The 16,571-nt window shown below is 49.8% G+C and overlaps 1 protein-coding gene across 1 annotated transcript; it reads right to left on the reverse strand.

The window, feature by feature from the left end:
- Positions 1-301: 301 nt before the first annotated feature.
- Positions 302-11,757, reverse strand: CHRNA2 (cholinergic receptor nicotinic alpha 2 subunit). The gene is made up of 6 exons (XM_052644964.1): positions 11,685-11,757; positions 10,322-10,473; positions 9,835-9,879; positions 5,547-5,656; positions 1,585-2,596; positions 302-427 (listed from the first exon to the last, which is right to left on the reverse strand). Exons 1-6 carry the CDS (start codon positions 11,755-11,757, stop codon positions 302-304), a joined length of 1,518 nt encoding a protein of 505 aa, XP_052500924.1.
- Positions 11,758-16,571: the final 4,814 nt, after the last annotated feature.

A 16,571-nucleotide genomic window follows, 5' to 3' on the forward strand; every position in this document is an offset into this window, starting at 1 on the left:
CCAGGAGCATCTTATCACCACATCACCATCTTCACATCATCCTCACCACATGGTAACCCTCTGCAAAGCAAGTTCCTCCTCGCCCAACTCCAAAAACCCAAACAGGGCTCTGTACCCAGCAGATTCTCAGCACATAGTATAAACATGTCAAGTGAAGCATTCTAAGAAGACTTGCACGTTGGGACTCCATGGACAGACACCTGCAGTCGGTTGGCGTTGACCCCAAAGGCGAACTCCAGAGGTGGCAGCAGGGAACGACAGTCAGCCATGCCACCTCAGGGCCAGAGCAGGTGATGTGACATCAGATCATTCCAGCCAGGAAGGGAGGGAGGAAGAGTCCGACGGTCCCCAGGAAGCAAACGAGGATAAACAACCAGAGGAATAGCCTATCAATGACCATGGCCACATACCTCCAGTCTTCCTTCACCTGCAGGGGGAGATGGGTGCACAGTGAAAGGGGAAGTGACCCATCCACACGCAGCCCCTGTGAGAATGGTTCTGGGGGCGGTGGCAACCCCACTGAGACCTTGGGAAGCTAAGGCAGTGGAGGGGGCAGGGACGACAGAGATGTCTCAAGACTCAAATAACCCTCACTTAGTGATTTCCACCCTATCCCACCCCTATGACAATAGCCCAGAGCCTTTCCATGGGCTCTCAAGTTCCAGGTTATGGAAGTTAGAGGGACACAGAAGGTTCTAGAATCACCCAGGGGCATGAACCCTCTCTGGAGGAGGGTGATTTTCAGCACAACACTCAGAAGTTGCAAAATGGTGAAGACTTTGTTTCCCCCAAAGTTGCCTCGCCAATCACTCACCCAGTCCCTGGGAAGGTAGGTAAGGGTATGGCCCAGAGAAGGCTAGCAGGGGTATATGCAGTGGGGGTTGAGGGTTTCATAGGACTGGGGCTCACAGCCCAGCCACGTGCCTCCAGATTAGATAATAATTAAGTTTTCTTATCTACTCAACAAGGCCACCCAGTCATAACCTCCTGGCCTTTCATCCTTCCCAAGGTTGGTGAGAAGAATTCTGTGACCCTGGGCGGTGGCCTTGTCACCTAATATGCAGAACACAGCAGGGGTGGGATGGAGGGGAACTCACTTGGCCCAGCCAAGCTCCTCGGGGTTTGTGGGTAAATAGTGAAGTTGGCAAAGTGCCCAGAGCCCAGGTCAAGGACAAGGAAGGGGAGCCCACCAGGACAAAGGAGCCGGCCGGTTTTGGGGGATCTCCTGATGAATCCCCTCCGCCTGCCTCCGCTCATCCCCATCCACCCACCTATGGGCACTGGTGGGAAATGGCTGGCGTGAGGATGGCTAGGGGGACCCCTCCTCCTCTGTCCTGCTGCCTCCCAGTTAAGCTGAGCTGGGACAGCCTTTACTGCTGTTCTGCCAACAAATGTCATAAGAGCAGCCAGCCAGCTGTTCTCCATCACAATGTATTCCAGATTCCAAGGCCATGACTAAGGGAGTTGGTCCTTATGGGGGAGACTAGGGTGGTGCCAGCTAACACCCTTGGGGGAGGGGGAGTGGTTCCATTCTAGGCTGGCAAAGTCACCCAGGGGAGGGACCCTCCCCCAGCCCGCACTCACCGAGGAATCAGCATCCTCAGCCCACAGGTGATCAGCAATATAGTGCACACCCTCCAGGGCCTTCTGTACACGAGGGGAGAGCAGGAGTCCGCCCTCCAGCACCTGAGCCTCTGCCTTGGGACCCGAGGCCGCTGGGTGCAGACTACCATGGGTGTAGACGCCCACGGAGGGGGACGAAGGACCCGCACACACCCATCTGCCTTCCTCCTCCTCCTCCTCCTCTCTCTCCTCCGCGTCCACGTTGGTCTCCAGCCAGTGATAGGAGGGGCAGAGCTTCAGATCCGGAGTGCCTCGGAGCTCCAAGGGTGGCAAGGGCCGGCTCATCAGAAGCCACCGGGACACACAGCCCAGAAAGGCCACCCGTACCCAGTGGGGCATGTTGTGGGTGCTGGCAGAGCGGTGGTGGACATTGAGCACGAAGACGGTGATGACAATGGACAGGGTGACGAAGATCATGGTGAAGAGCAGGTACTCGCTGATAAGCGGGATGACCAGCGAGGTGGACGGGATGATCTCCGTGATGAGCAGCAGGAAGACGGTGAGTGAGAGCAGCACAGAGATGCACAGGGTGATCTTCTCGCCGCAGTCGGAGGGCAGGTAGAAGACGAGCACGGTGAGGCAGGAGATGAGCAGGCAGGGGATGATGAGGTTGACGGTGTAGAACAGGGGCAGGCGCCGGATGAGAAAGTAGTAGGTGACGTCGGCGTAGACCTCGGCGCAGCAGTCGTACTTCTTGGTGTTGTAGGTGCCCGTGGCGTTGACGATGGCCCACTCGCCACTCTCCCAGTAGTCCTTCAGGTCCACCGTCTGCTCCATCTGCACCAGGTCGATCTTGGCCTTGTCGTACGACCAGGAGCCAAACTTCATCTTGCAGTTCTGCTGGTCGAAGGGGAAGAAGGTGACGTCGATGCTGCAGGAGCTCTTGTAGATGGCGGGCGGTGCCCAGTGCAGCAGGCCCGAGGAGAAGAGGTGGGCCTTGGTCATGTGGGTCACCACGAACTCCCCATCTGCACTGAGGAGAGGAGAGGCATTGGGGGGCAGGGGGCCTGGGGCACCCCAGCTGCCCAACCCAGGCTACTCCAGATAACTACCAGCAGGGGGACCCCGATAACACAACCAGACCACGCCGGGTTGTTGGGACTTGAAGAAGCAAGACTCTTCAGCACACAGACAGCTAGAGCTGCCTGAGTTGTCTTTCAAACACCATCTTCCTAACTACAAAAGTAGGAATTTTGAAGAATGTAGGAAAGTACCAAGAACTTCAAAGATAACCGCTGTTGTTGATGACATATGCACACATACACATATCCCGTATTCGGCCATCATCTAGACAGCACATATAGAGTCTTTATATATTTGTGGTCATAGGGCACATACGTAGTCTGATGGCCTGTTTGTATTCATTTAACATTTTAGGGTAATTGCGCTATGACCCCATGGGCCACCCAAGCTCCTCTGTCCATAGGATTTCCCAGGCAAGATACTGTAGAGTGGGCTGCCGTTTCCTTCTCCAGGGGATCTTCTCCAGAGGACTCAGGGACTGAACCCATTTCCTGTGTCTCCTGCATTGGCAGGCAGATTCTTTACCGCTGGGCCACCCTGGTTGTTTTTTATTATATCGTCTACCATGTGCTGCAGGGGGTGATGAAGCCCCTCTGCTGGAGGTCTTGTCTTTTCTACCTGGGATTTTAGTTTCTTCCTCAGCAGAGACTGGATAATTTTGCTGGTGAAGAAGGAATCCATCCAGTTAACAGACATATTTGAGTCAGCTGCCCCCACCAGGGCCCACTATAGGGACTGTTGGGGGGAATGAGGTGGGAGACTCAACGCCTGCCCTGAGGGAACCACGAGGAAAAGATGAGCCTCGAGCATCTACAGTCCAAGGGAGGCAGTTTGGCAACAGCATTAGGAGGCCAGTCAGAGTTCTCCCCAAGAACTATTGGGGGGAGCTCCCTTCCGGTGAGCAAGCTGTCATTTTAGCAAAGCCCTGATGGATGGATGATAGGATCTGGCAGAAAGCTGGGGTGGAGGATGGACCAGCAGAGCTTCCGCAGAACAAGGAATGGAGGATGAACGGCTATGGCTCACAGACAATGCTTGGGCTAGGGGAACTGCGGGGCGGTGAGTTGGGGCGGGGTGGGGCCTCGGTGGGGGTGGTGAGAGAGGAGGCCAGCAGCGTCCTGAGACTACCCATCTAAGGGCCCATAAGGACGCTGGTGACACTGGGACAGCGGAGACCAGTCCAGTTGGGCTTCTTGGGAGCCTGAGTCCCTGACTGCCCCTACAAAGTGGCACAATGGGCTCTTAGCCCCAGCCATACTTCCCGCCACAGTTTCCACAGTCAATCCTAAAAGCAGGTGAACCAGAATACACAGAAAGAGACACTTCTTTCCCTTGCAGTAGTTCCAGGGTAGAGATTTAAGCCGAGTGGAAACTGGAATTTTGAAAAGGAGGTACAAACTGATTAGGGCAGTTTAATTTTTGAAGACATCATACTTAATGACCACTAGATGGCACCATGGGCCCCTATTTTGGGGAAAGAGCCAAACACTGTCCCGGGTCTTCTTAACCTGAAGTGGAGGGTTCGGCTGGAGGAAAGACCTTTCTTCAAATGTCTGTAAGAATTTGATTTGAACTTTTGTTCTGTCAAAGGCATTCCCTGTTATAATCAGGTAACACTGGCCTTATTGGCAATCCTAAAACTCCAGGCCCTGGCTGATGCGAGGACTTTGCTCCTGCCCTCTGCCAGAAATGAGAAGCAGAAACTAGAAGGATCCTGAGTGGGGTGAGTGGTCTAACAGTGGCAGTGTGTGACAGTGCGGATAATCCCTGCCGAATGTGTGTTTACAGAGATGGCTCAGATGAAAGGGCTCTGGACCTGTTTGGGGCTGGGCAGTATAAAGGGATCACTGTCATCTTCCTGACCCATCTAAGGACACCAAACTTCAGAACTGAATCTGTTTCCCTTTATTCTATTGTTTAGAAATAGCTTTTTCCAAATTTGGGTCAAACGAATTGGGAAATGCTGGGCTCAGGGGGTGTCTTGTCTGTACAACTTCTAACAACATTTAAAATGACATTTTCCAAAGAACTAGGGATGGGGTGCCAAAGGGGTTTTAATGACATACAAGGTTATCTAGAACTATTTGACCACAAAACTATTTTTCATACCTAGTCACATCTCCAGGGACTAGCGCTTTCTGGAGCCCCACTTTAGAAAACATTTTTAGACAAATATCATGCCAAACATCTCTTAATTTTCAGTTCTTGACTTCTAAATAAATAATTACTGGCTACTAAACATAAATGAAGTTATAGTTCTTCATATCTTCCATTTTTTAAAAAAAACCGACCTGGTCCTCTGGGGCTCTCTTTAGATTCCCCTGCTTTCTGTTTTGGGGCTTCTTTAGCGGCTCAGATAGTAAAGAATCTGCCTGCTAATGCAGGAGACCCAGTGAACCCGGGTCAGGAAGATCCCCTGGAGAACTTCTAGTCCTTACACTCAAAGACTGATCTTTTTTGGTTCTGAATACAAGGCAACTATAAATAATATTTTTAAATGTCACTTTCGCTCCCTTCAAAGGTGCTGCCGGGAGATGCTTCTTACCTTTTCCAACAGTCATGCCATCCTGCAAAACTCCCACCCTTAGGCATTGTTTTCACAGCCTGCATCAACCGCATTTTTCAAACAATATTCAGTGTTGGCAAATCTGTGTCCTATTAGCAGAGCGCAGGCACGGATATAGAGTAGGTTCTCAGTAAACTTGGGGTGTATAAGTGAAAGCATGAAATCAAAGAAGAGAATCAAGAGACAAGGTGGAGCGTCGAGCAAAGCAGGAGTTTGAGAGGAAGGCAGCGCAGCTGGGCCACGAGGGGGCGCGCCTCCCAAGGCCAACGCAGCCCAGCACCCAGTTACCCGCCCCCCGCAGGCACGGTGTCCCAGGACCCCAGCCGCTTCCTACTTGTTGTAGAGGACTATGTCTGGGATCCAGATCATCTCCGAAGGGACACGGAGGGATGTGATGTTGCCGAAATCGACCGGGTTCCAGCGCAGCTTGTAGTCGCTCCACTCCTGTGCGTGGGGAAGGGAGTTCTGTAAGCGGCCCTGCCAGGGGAGGGGCCCTGGGAAAACCTCGGGCGGCTTAGGGACGCCCCGCAGCCGATTACAGAGCATTCGGAGCTCCTCACCCGATCCTGCAGCATAGAAAGGGCCACGATGCCCCAAAAGGGCCCTGAGATGGGAAAGAGGAGTTCAGTCTAAGACGACCAAGCTCTCGGTTTGCCCCACCTCTAGTACTCAGAGTCCGGGTCACATCTGACCATGGGTCACCCTACTCCCGCTTTTGTTATGCTGGTCCCTAGCTGGACGACCCCGGCAAGCAACCTCACTCATTTATAGTAACATTTGTTTTTTTCAGTGCATCACAGCTTACAAACGTTTTTCACACCCTCTGTCTAGAAAGAGCCTCAATGGGAAGAGCTGGGCAAAGAGGGCAGAGCGGGTAGAAGTATTGCCCCATCTAACAGATAAGGAAACTGAGGACCAGATGGATAAAAACAACACACCAGAGTTACACAGTTGAGAAAGGAGAGTCAGCTGAGAAACGACAGTTTCCAACTGTGCCCCAGAGCGCCCCCCAATAGCCCTGATTCCACTGGCTGGTTCAAGTGAATCTGTGTTTTTCAAGTGAAGCTTGGAGGGTATGCCGTCAACAAGTGGCGGCTCTAGGGCTTGAACCCAAGTCTCTGAGTCGTCAAACTTGCCCTAATTCTAGGGGTCATTTTCCTTTTGTGCATTTGCACTAAAATAGTGCAGTGGTGCACTCTTGAAAAGGCTCCCGTGCATGGTAACCTTTCCCCTTCTAAGGATAGCTGTGAAACATTTACACAAACTCATCAACTGGGTAGGGGTCCAAGAAGGAAAACAGGAGGCTTTGCAGGAGGCAGGTGCATGAGAGGAAAAGCATTGATCCTGCTCAATGATTCCCAGACTTCAAGCACTCAAGCCCCAACTTCACAAGTTTTGCCCATATATATGCACCACCTTAGCAGTGTGTTAGCATTTACTTAGCTTTAGTATTATGCATTTACTTAGTATTTTCCTTTAAACTGATTCACTAGTTTAGTTTAGTCCCTCAGTCGTGTCCGACTCTTTGCAACCCTATGGACTATAGCCTACCAGGCTCCTCCATCCTTGGGATTTTCCAGGCAAGAGTACTGGAGTGGGTTGCCATTTCCTTCTCCAGAGGATCTTCCCAACCCAGGGATCAAACCCGGGTCTCCCATATTGTAGGCAGACGCTGTACTGTCTGAGCCACCAGGGAAGTCCTAGTTAAGCTTACATAAATTTTTGAATTTTACATCACTGAAGTAGCTGGAAAACCCACATCATTTGAAGCTATCTACTGAAATATACATGTATGACTTTTTAAAAAGAGGTTTTGGAGCCAACTAAAATCATCTCAAGAAACTGCCATTGGTACCAAAACCATGCTTGGGAAGACAATGGCTTAGCAGTGGTGCTAATTATTTGTGTGTAGGTGAAAGCTTTGGAGAAGGAAATGGCAACCCACTCCAGTACTCTTGCCTGGAAAATCCCATGGATGGAAAAGCCTGGTAGGCTACAGTCCATGGCGTCTCAAAGAGTCAGACATGACTGAGCGACTTCACTTTCACTTTCAGATGAAAGCTTAGACAGAAAGAGAAGCCAGATTGCAAATAAGAAAGATAAAAATGTTCCTAAAATTGTCATGATTTTTCAGGACATTGAGGAACCATTTTGAAAGGGATTGGCCTTTGCAAATATTTCCCTTTCCCCCAGTCCACTGTGTGTCAAGTTTTCAGATTCGACCAACAGTGTAGGGGCATCCACACCAAGATGGGTTATATTAATTGGCAGATAGATTGTAGTATCCCCATTTTACAGATGAGAAAAGTGAGACTCTGAGACTAACTTGCATGGTATCACAGGCTGGTCAGAGGCGGTGCTGTTGGCCTGACTCCTGCTGCGGTGCTTCTTTCTCTATTTACTACCCCAGTCCCTGAAGCCAAGATAACTGGCCCACAGGGACAACTGCAGTCACCCAGGTTCAAGATCTGATCTTTGCACTGCTGTGGCTTCCCAAGTCCCTTCATGAGTCTGCATCTCATCTGTAAAGAGGAACCTCATGGCCCCTGCAGTTCCAAGGTCAATAGCATCAGAGGGGTCTGATCCATGCCATCCATCTAAACATCCAGTTGTAAAGCCTGAATGGCCAGCAGACAGCCCCCCACCATCTACAGCCTACGGAGCAGGAATGGCACACCCGCCACTGACCGAGTATTCCTGGTGGTCCAGTGGTTAAGAATCTGGCTTGCTTCTGTATAGCACAAAGAACTATAGTCAATATCTTATAATAACGTATAGTGGAAAATAATTTAAAAAATAATGTATGTGTATAGGTATAACTGAACCACACAAAAACCTACTTTTTAAATTTAGTTATGTTTATCCTTTTGCCAGTTTTTCTAAATGTCCTGTGGACATCTAATAACAGCATATGAGATACAAAAGTTTAAATATATTTGTGTAGGATGTAAGATTTATACAAAATAATATAAATGGAAATCTATCATATTTAAATTGTTAATAACATCATTCAAGATGCTCCTATTCTTATTTTTTCTGCACTTGATAAAATATTCTCAGAGAGATGTTAACGTGTGTCACTATTATATTTTTTTCTTTTCCCTTATATTTCTTCTGATTTTTGCTTTATATATCTTAGCTTCTTTAGTGTTTAGTGTCTAGTGGTTTATGATGTCTATTTCTTTGTGCATTGTACCTTTTTTCATTTAAAATATTCATCTTTGTTTCATTTAAAAATAAATTAATTTTAAAAAAAGAATCTGGCTTGCAATGCAGAGGATACGGGTTGGACCCCTGGTCTGGGAAGACCCCACATGCTGGGGAGCAACTAGGTCCATGCACCACAACTACTGACCCCATGTGCAGCCACTACTAAAGCCTGAGTGCTCACCATACTCGGCAACAAGAGAAGCCACCACAATGAGAAGCATGTACCCTGCAACTAGAGAAAGCCCATGCGTAGCAACAAAGACCCAGCGCAGCCAAAAATAAATACATATATTTTAAAGTGACTCAAACAGAAATGTCCATCAAAATTCTGATGGTTATAGTTTTCAAAGTGCCAGCCTCTGAGATGGGGAGAGTTAGGTTGCCAGTGGGTTGGGGAGAAGACGCAATGGGAGGGACGTAGGCAAAGGGCTGGGCCCTCTTTCTTGTCTTCTCCCATCTCCAGGGAGAAGACATCTTCAGGGTCTGGGGAAGGGTGAGCAAGGAGGAGGGCAAGGGAGAGAGATCTAAAAAGCCCGTGCACCCGAGTTCTGCCCTCTTGAGTGGCACATCAAAGAGGGCCGCTCACCCGTTACCAGAACTGACGCTGAGCCAGTTTCTGGTTAAGAGGCAGCAACTACATTTCCTATCTCTTGGGACCCTTTCTCTGGGGCCCCTGGACCATCGGGTGAGGAGTCCAGCTCCTCTTCTGGAGAGAACAGATGGAGAGACCCTGAAAGTGCCAGGAGGAGAAGGCATGGCTGGGCCTGGCTTCCAGAATCTTTCAGAGTCTTCCAGACATCCTTGCTGAGGGATGGACAGGTGAGTGAAACCACCTTGGACCCTCCAGCCACCAGCCAAGTGCTGCCAGGAGTCTCCAAGCAAAGCGCTAAAATGGCTGGCCATGAAATCTCTTGCTATAATAAGTTATCTGTTGCTTTAAGCCAGTGAGGTCTGGGGAAGCCTGTTAGGCAGTGTAGACACAGAGCACTCGATGTTCTTCAGTAGAAGGAGCCTGGGATACACAGTGGGACACACCTGGCCTCTCTTCTAGCACTCTGCTTCTATTTCCCTCGGCTGTAAAGCGGACAGAATAAAACTGCCCATGTTTCCAGTGACAGTTCAGTGAGCTGACCTGCAAATGTAGCAGGGATGTAGGCAATGTCCATTCCCGGAAAGGGAACCATGTGGCTCTTGTCGGTGGAGTCTCTATACTGGACTCAGAGCCTGGCCGCAGGAGCGCAGCCCCTCGCGAGAAGCGGCCTGAAATCGGCTGGCTTTGGAAGGGTCCTGAGTGGCAAGTCTCAGGCAGAAGGTGAGTTTAGAATCATGCTGCTAGTGAAAGAGTCCTGGGAGGGTCTGGGGCTCGTGAGTTCCCACCCTGCTCCGGCCTTGCCCCGGGGAGGGACACTCACCTGCTTTAGCCAGACGTTGGTAGTCATCATTTGGTTCTTCTCATCCTGACCAGTAGCGGGAGAGAAAGCAGTTAGACTGAGGAGCGAGTCCCAGGAAACAGGGCAGAGTGGGAGGAGCTGATTCAGGATCCCACTCGCCAAAGAAGCTTTGACATGATGCCCCAAGTCCAGCCCACCCTCCGCCCCTCCTGATACTGCCCTCCTCACTCAGATTCTTCAGGATCACACGGGCCTCTGGGTCCTCTGGGCTTATGTCAGGTGACACAAGGAGGGCATTTAGAAAACCCAGTGCTGCCAATCACCATCCTCCCTGGAGGGGCTCCAGGGCTGAGAGTGGGAGGGAGACTGAACACCTGTGATGCTGAAGGGTGATGCTCTGACTGAGGTGGGCTGCGAGCGCTGGAGATGGGGAGGAACAGAGGAGCCCTGGAAAGGGGTCCATGCCCAGGGCTGATCCCAAGGGGGAAGGATGGTAGGACAGACGCACCACATCGATGAGCTGGGCGATGGACAGCCCAAAGCGCACGATCACCACGTCCGAGGTGTTGGGCACCGGTCTCGCCCAGCGGTTGTAGCCCCTAAAGAGGTGTTTGAAGAGGCGGTCCTCAGCGTGGGTGTGGGGGGCCCTCTTCGAGGATACTGTTGGACAGGAAGGGAGATGGGGGTTTCCAGGATTCTGTGGTGCTGGGCGCTTGGCTCCCTCTCCCGTCCAACCAGAGCCACTCAGCCTCACTGAACCTTAGTTTCCTTATCTGCAAAATGGGCACACTAATCCCGTACCTATGTCAAAACACTGCTGAGAATGAAATATAATAACGTCTGTTCGAGCTTACAAAGCAACCGATCAGTGCATAGTCAGCACTCAAGCAATATCAGTTACTCTATGACTACTGGATAAGGACTGATGCTGAAGCTGAAGCTCCAGTACTTTGGCCACCTGATGCAAAGAGCTGACCCATTGGAAAAGACCCTGATGCTGGAAAAGATTGAGGGCAGGAGGAGAAGGGGGCAGCAGAGGATGAGATGATTGAATGGCATCATCGACTCAATGGACATGAGTTTGAGCAAACTCCAGGAAATGGTGAAGGACAGGGAAGGCTGGCGTGCCAAAGTCCATGAGGTCACAAAGAGTCGGACACAACTTAGCAACTGAACAGCAACAACAACGGATAAAGGGTGAAAACAAGTGCTCAGAGGGGTGCAGAGCAGTGGGAAGAAGTCAGACAGAGGGAAAAGATTAAGCCTGAAACTGAGAAGACCCAAGGGACAGCAAACTGTGAGAGGCACGTGATTGTGAGGGGTGAGCTGGCCCCGGGAACTTTCACTCCCATCCCCTCATAAGGAACCTCTAATGCTAACCATGAAATTCTCTGCCACTCGGAGAATCTCCCCTGTTTTTCCTCAAACCACTAGTATCTGCTCCTTCTCATCAGCTAGGTAAAGTGTCCCCAGATTGTCTGATGGAATCACCCTGTCTGGTTTCACCCTGTTCTGCAAACAGCTTCATCTCTTCAGGGTTCTCCTGCCTGAGTAGATCGAGAACCACCGCTCTAAAATTCAAAACATCGATAGCAGCTGCCATGTATGTATCTCAGGTGCTAGTCAGTAGCCTTCATTCCAGGCCGCACCCCCAGGAGCCCTGGAAGGGTCACAGCACAGTTAGCATTTTGCAGATGGGGAGAACTGGGCTTGCGAGGTTCAGATGCCACAGCGAGCGCCCCCTACCTTCCCGCGATGGAACAGCTACCCTGAGATTCGAGGGTCACCACCAACCCACTTGCAGCAGTTTCAACCCGAGGCATGTGCGCTCGCATGTGTGACAGGATGCCCTGGGGACTGCCCCTGCTCACCTGCCGGGATCAGAAGAAGCCACCAGAGCCCGATCTTTGTCTTGAACGGGATCACAAGACGGGAGGGACCCATGGCTTCAGAGGAGGGGTCTGGCAGCTGCTGGACATCAGAAGGAAGGCCGGCTTGGGCTTGGCTGTAGGTTGAAGCTGGGACCACTCCCCCAGCAGGGCCTGGAGAGCTATCACGGCAGAACTCCCTGGTTCCTTCTCACCTCAGAACCTGAGTGAGCCCAGCAAAGTGTTCTTAGGGTGATGCCTCCTTGACACAAGAAGGCATCACCTCTAGTGCCTCACACCTTTGACCTCATTTGGACCTCCCATCAATCCTAGGAAGGTACAGGGAAGGGAATAGTATTATCCTTTTTATTTAAATTAAAAATACTGATGATCAGGAAAATTGACTGATTTGCCCAAGGCCACATAGTTATTGATGCTTTTGAATTGTGGTGCTGGAGAAGACTCTTAAGAGTCCCTTGGACTGCAAGGAGATCAAACCAGTCTATCTTAAAGGAAATAAACTCTAAATATCCACTGAAAGGACTGATGTTGAAGCTGAAGCTCCAATACTTTGGCCACCTGAGGCGAAGAGCTGACTCCCTGGAAAAGACCCTGATGCTGGAAAAGATTGAAGCAAAAAGAGAAGGAGGTAGGAGAGGGTGAGATGGTTAGATAGCATCTCTGACTCGATGGACATGAATTTGAGCAAACTCCAGGAGACAGTAGAGGACAGGACAGCCTGGTGTGCTGCAGTTCATGGGGTCGCCAAGAGTCGGACACAAGTTAGCAACTGAACAACAACACAGTTAACAACTGATGAAGTTGGAATTCAGGCTCACATCTCAGCTTCTCAACTATAACGTGTTCTAGTGCCACTCAGCGGTGGCAACTAGAAAGATAATTGTGTATGGGCGACTCGGCCAGTACTGGCCTGTGTTTTGTAGGTTGTGACTGTCATTGCTCTGCCACAGTCACAACTAAGGTCTGTGAAAGACAGGTGGTGACAAGGCCCAGGTGCCCTATACCAAAGCCAGTCTCACCTAGATCCAGAGTTCTAGGAGTTTCCTCCATGCACAGCTTCACTCCCTTCTCCTTCCAACCAGTATCATGGCTGCAGATCCCAAGACTATAATCTGTTTCACCTTCCCACCAAGGGCACTAAATAAAAGCATGTTTTTTTTCCCCCACTCATAAGAATAGGGGGAAAAGAAGTAGAAATCAAGGCATGCTGAACTTGCACCATATAAAGATTCAACCAGAGACATCCAAGACCCTCTGGAAGAATATGCAAATGAGATTCAGTCGACTCCGGTGGACATATTCCTGCAAGAAGACTCACACTTGCATATCTTGTAATTAGTCCACTATGATAATTTAATTTGTCACTGGAAACCAAAGGAGAAACTCTTCCGGGTAATTAGCAGTAATTAGAGTAAATTTCCACCTCTTGTTAGAAAGATATGAAAAGAGAAAGAGCCCCAAACCCTTTAATCTTCTACATGCCTGGATTGGCAGGTTAGGGGGGTGGTGCCTGCAGGGTGATGACCGTATTTGTAAAGTGGGTCTGGATGAAGGGGGTGCACAGGGAAAACTATGCAAAAAGTATTACATATATAAAGGACTCAAGGCTTCCGTGTGGCTCAGATGGTAAAGAATTTGCCTGCACTGCAGGAGACCTGAATTCCATCCCTGGGTCGGAAAGATCCCCTGGAGAAGGGAATGGCTACCCACTTCAGTATCCTTGCCTGGAGAACTCCATGGACAAACGAGACTGGCGGACTACAGTCTATGGGGGTTGCAAAGAGTCAGACATGTGACTAACACTTTCACTTTCATTTCAAAGGGCTCAGACATGCTCACTGGGCTTGCATTGCCATGACTAGAGCTCCGTACACCCCAACCCAAGTCAGCCTCTCTTGCCCACATCCTGAACCCTGATTCCACTGAAGTTAAGGTGGTATGCACTGACTTCTTCGTCCATCTTCCCACGGCGATGGTTTTCAGCTTCTCACACTGTTCTACTCTTTTCACAAGGCTCACCTTCTCCACTCAAGTACTTTTGCTTGGAAAATCCCATGGATGGAGGAGTCTGGTAGGCTGCAGTCCATGGGGTCGCTAAGAGTCAGACACGACTGAGCGACTTTCCATTCACTTTTCACTTTCATGCATTGGGGAAGGAAATGGCAACCCATTCCAGTGTTCTTGCCTGGAGAATCCCAGGGACAAGGGAGCCTGGTGGGCTGCCGTCTATGGGGTCGCACAGAGTCGGACACGACTGAAGTGACTTAGCAGCAGCAGCAGAAGCAGCAGCACCTTCTCCATAAAACCTGTTTGCATCTCGCTGAGCCCCTGTCCATTACCCGGCACATCCCCAGGCACGGGAGTCATTGCTCTTCTGTAACTGTCAATACCCCAGAGAAAGTCCCTCGGTTAGAGGAAATAATAATGTTTCTTCTTCCAAATCACTTCATCAGAACTGCTTAGGCAGTGATAGAGAGAGCCTATTTCTAGCTTTCTTATGATTGGCTTGATACATTGATTAATCATAGAAGCTTAACCTCTCAAGGTTGGATGGAATCTTAAAGGTCATCTGGATTACCACACCAGCTGGTCATTTTCCTGGTTATTTTCTTTTACAAATTCCAGCCTCAGGGGGAAAAAAACAGCAATGATAGAACTTGCTACCCTCCAAGCCAGTGAATACCATGGATGTCTGTTAGACTTTATTCAAGGATATGGAATACTGAGTGAATAAGTAAATGACAAAAGAGGAATAGTGATATTAAAGACATAGAAGCAGATTCAATAAAGTAAAGCCAATAATGCCTGAGATGGAGCTACCTTCACAGTGAGAGGAGGTGACTGTCACTGGACTTGTACAGCCCCAGCAGGGACAACCAAAAAACTAAAATTGTTATAGAGGCAGGCATCTTCCAGCAGTCTGACATACACCGCCCCCCCAAGTACCCAGAAGCTGCCAATCCTCTCATATTCCTTTGAATCACCCACTTAATGTCCACATACCCACCAAGTTACCAACACATGCCGGGGGCGGAGGGGGGCACCCTTCTTACCTGTGACCACAGAGAAGACAAGCCATTCAACAAACCAGCCCAGTTTGGAGGTCCTGATCAGCTGGCAACAGTTCCCCCTCCACCCCAAGAATAGAAAGGCAGGCACAAACCAAGGCTGGGTGACTTCTCTTCCTGGTCAGACAGATGCTGGGGCGGGACTTGCCTTGGTGCGTGAGAGAGGTCTGACTCTGACAGGCAGGTTGTCTTCCTGGGGAGGGCTGGTTAAGTCCTGAAGTCAGGCTGCTATTTCCAGGCTCTCAGCCCTGGAGGCAGAGAAGCTGCACATTTAAGTCCTATAGAAGAGCCTGGCATGGAGGCTTCTGCAGGTAAGAGTCAGGCAGGTCCAGGGCAGGGATTGCCAGCTTGGCAAGCACACAGATTCATGCTCGCATTCTGTTTCTCTCTCTCTCTATCTCTTATACGTGCACACACACACACTCTAGAGGGGAGGAGGAGGAGCCTCTGACTTTCCAGTCCGTGTCCAGTGGGGACCGACAGCAGATTGCTCACCCTCTGCGTGGTTACCAGGATGCTTCGTTCTTTGCTCTGAAGGATTCTGTGCTCCAAGATCACTTCCTGGGCCCCCGACCCTCACCATTAGATGGGGAACCTCCTGGGTCCATCTGTCGATAGAGCAGTGCAGTTTCGAGTAAAGCAGGACCACGGAGAGGACGGCAGGTCAGCAACCTGCCGTCCTCTCCTTTCCCTCCGCCCACTAGGAACCACCCTCCCAGCCCCTCCTCCTCCCCGTAGCCAGCCTCCTGCAGGACTCGGGGTCACTCGTGCTGAGACCTGGTTTGGCTACAGCTTTCCTGTCTCCTCCTCAGCCCCCTTGCCAGTGACCTTGCCTTCAATTTCCCAGACAAGTAAGGTCACTTGACTTCAAACCAGAAGCTGACCCCTTGCCTCCTTCTGGACCACATCAAACCAGGACTCTTGTTCCTCCTGCCATGTATGGTATATGGTGGAACTTGACCCTGGGGTTCTGACAGCGACTCCATCTATCAAACGTCCCCAGGCTTCCTCATCTTTTCCTCTCCTCCTTGTTCTTGCCCCTCAGCCCATAAGGAAGCCCATCCTCCGTTCTAAATACACCCTCTGGGGTCTGCTCCCTGCTGTCTCATCTCCCATATATTGTTAAAAGCCAAGGACCCAGGATACAACTGCCAAGGTTTTGCTTCGGGTTCTGCTCCCTAAAAGCTGTATGGTTTTGGACAGGTCTCTAGTAGAGCTTTCTGTGCCTCAGTTTCCTCATGTGTAAAAGGGGGATGTGAATACTGGTTCCACTGAATAAGTGTGTAATGATGAGTAAATGAGTTAGTATAAATAAAGGGCTTAGAAAATGGAAATTATACATGATACATATATGTAAGTATGTAAATATACATGTGATACATATGTGTGATAGCTACAAATATGGAAACCCTGATGACTTAGTGGTAAAGAATCTGCCTGCAATGCAGGAGATACGGGCTCAATCCCTGGCTTGGAAAGATCCCCTGGTGAAGGGGATTGCAACCCACTCCAGTCTTCTTACCTGGAGAATCCCATGGACAGAGGAGCCTGGCGGGCTACAGTCCATGGGGTTGCAAAGAGTTGGACACGACTGAAATGACTAAGCACTCACACACACACATATGCAAATATGATATATAAGAGTATATATTTACATATATGGAGATGATAGATTATCTTTTAACAAAAAGATAATAGCCCATAAAATACAAAAAATTTAACTACCCATATTCCTGCTATCCAGAATTAATGAAAGTTAATATTTTATCATGTGTACTTTCCTATTGATATATATGGATAT

Source organism: Budorcas taxicolor, chromosome 8, assembly GCF_023091745.1.
Source record: "Budorcas taxicolor isolate Tak-1 chromosome 8, Takin1.1, whole genome shotgun sequence".
Lineage (NCBI taxonomy): Eukaryota > Metazoa > Chordata > Mammalia > Artiodactyla > Bovidae > Budorcas > Budorcas taxicolor.

Excerpts from the sequence above, each read along its gene's own strand:
- CHRNA2 (XM_052644964.1), bottom strand. The coding sequence starts at position 11,757 with ATGGGTCCCTCCCGTCTTGTGATCCCGTTCAAGACAAAGATCGGGCTC. Across the intron at positions 9,880-10,321 it reads TCGCCCAGCTCATCGATGTG|GATGAGAAGAACCAAATGAT; the intron begins GTGCGTCTGTCC and ends GCTACTGGTCAG. Across the intron at positions 428-1,584 it reads CTGAGGATGCTGATTCCTCG|GTGAAGGAAGACTGGAGGTA; the intron begins GTGAGTGCGGGC and ends CTCCCCCTGCAG.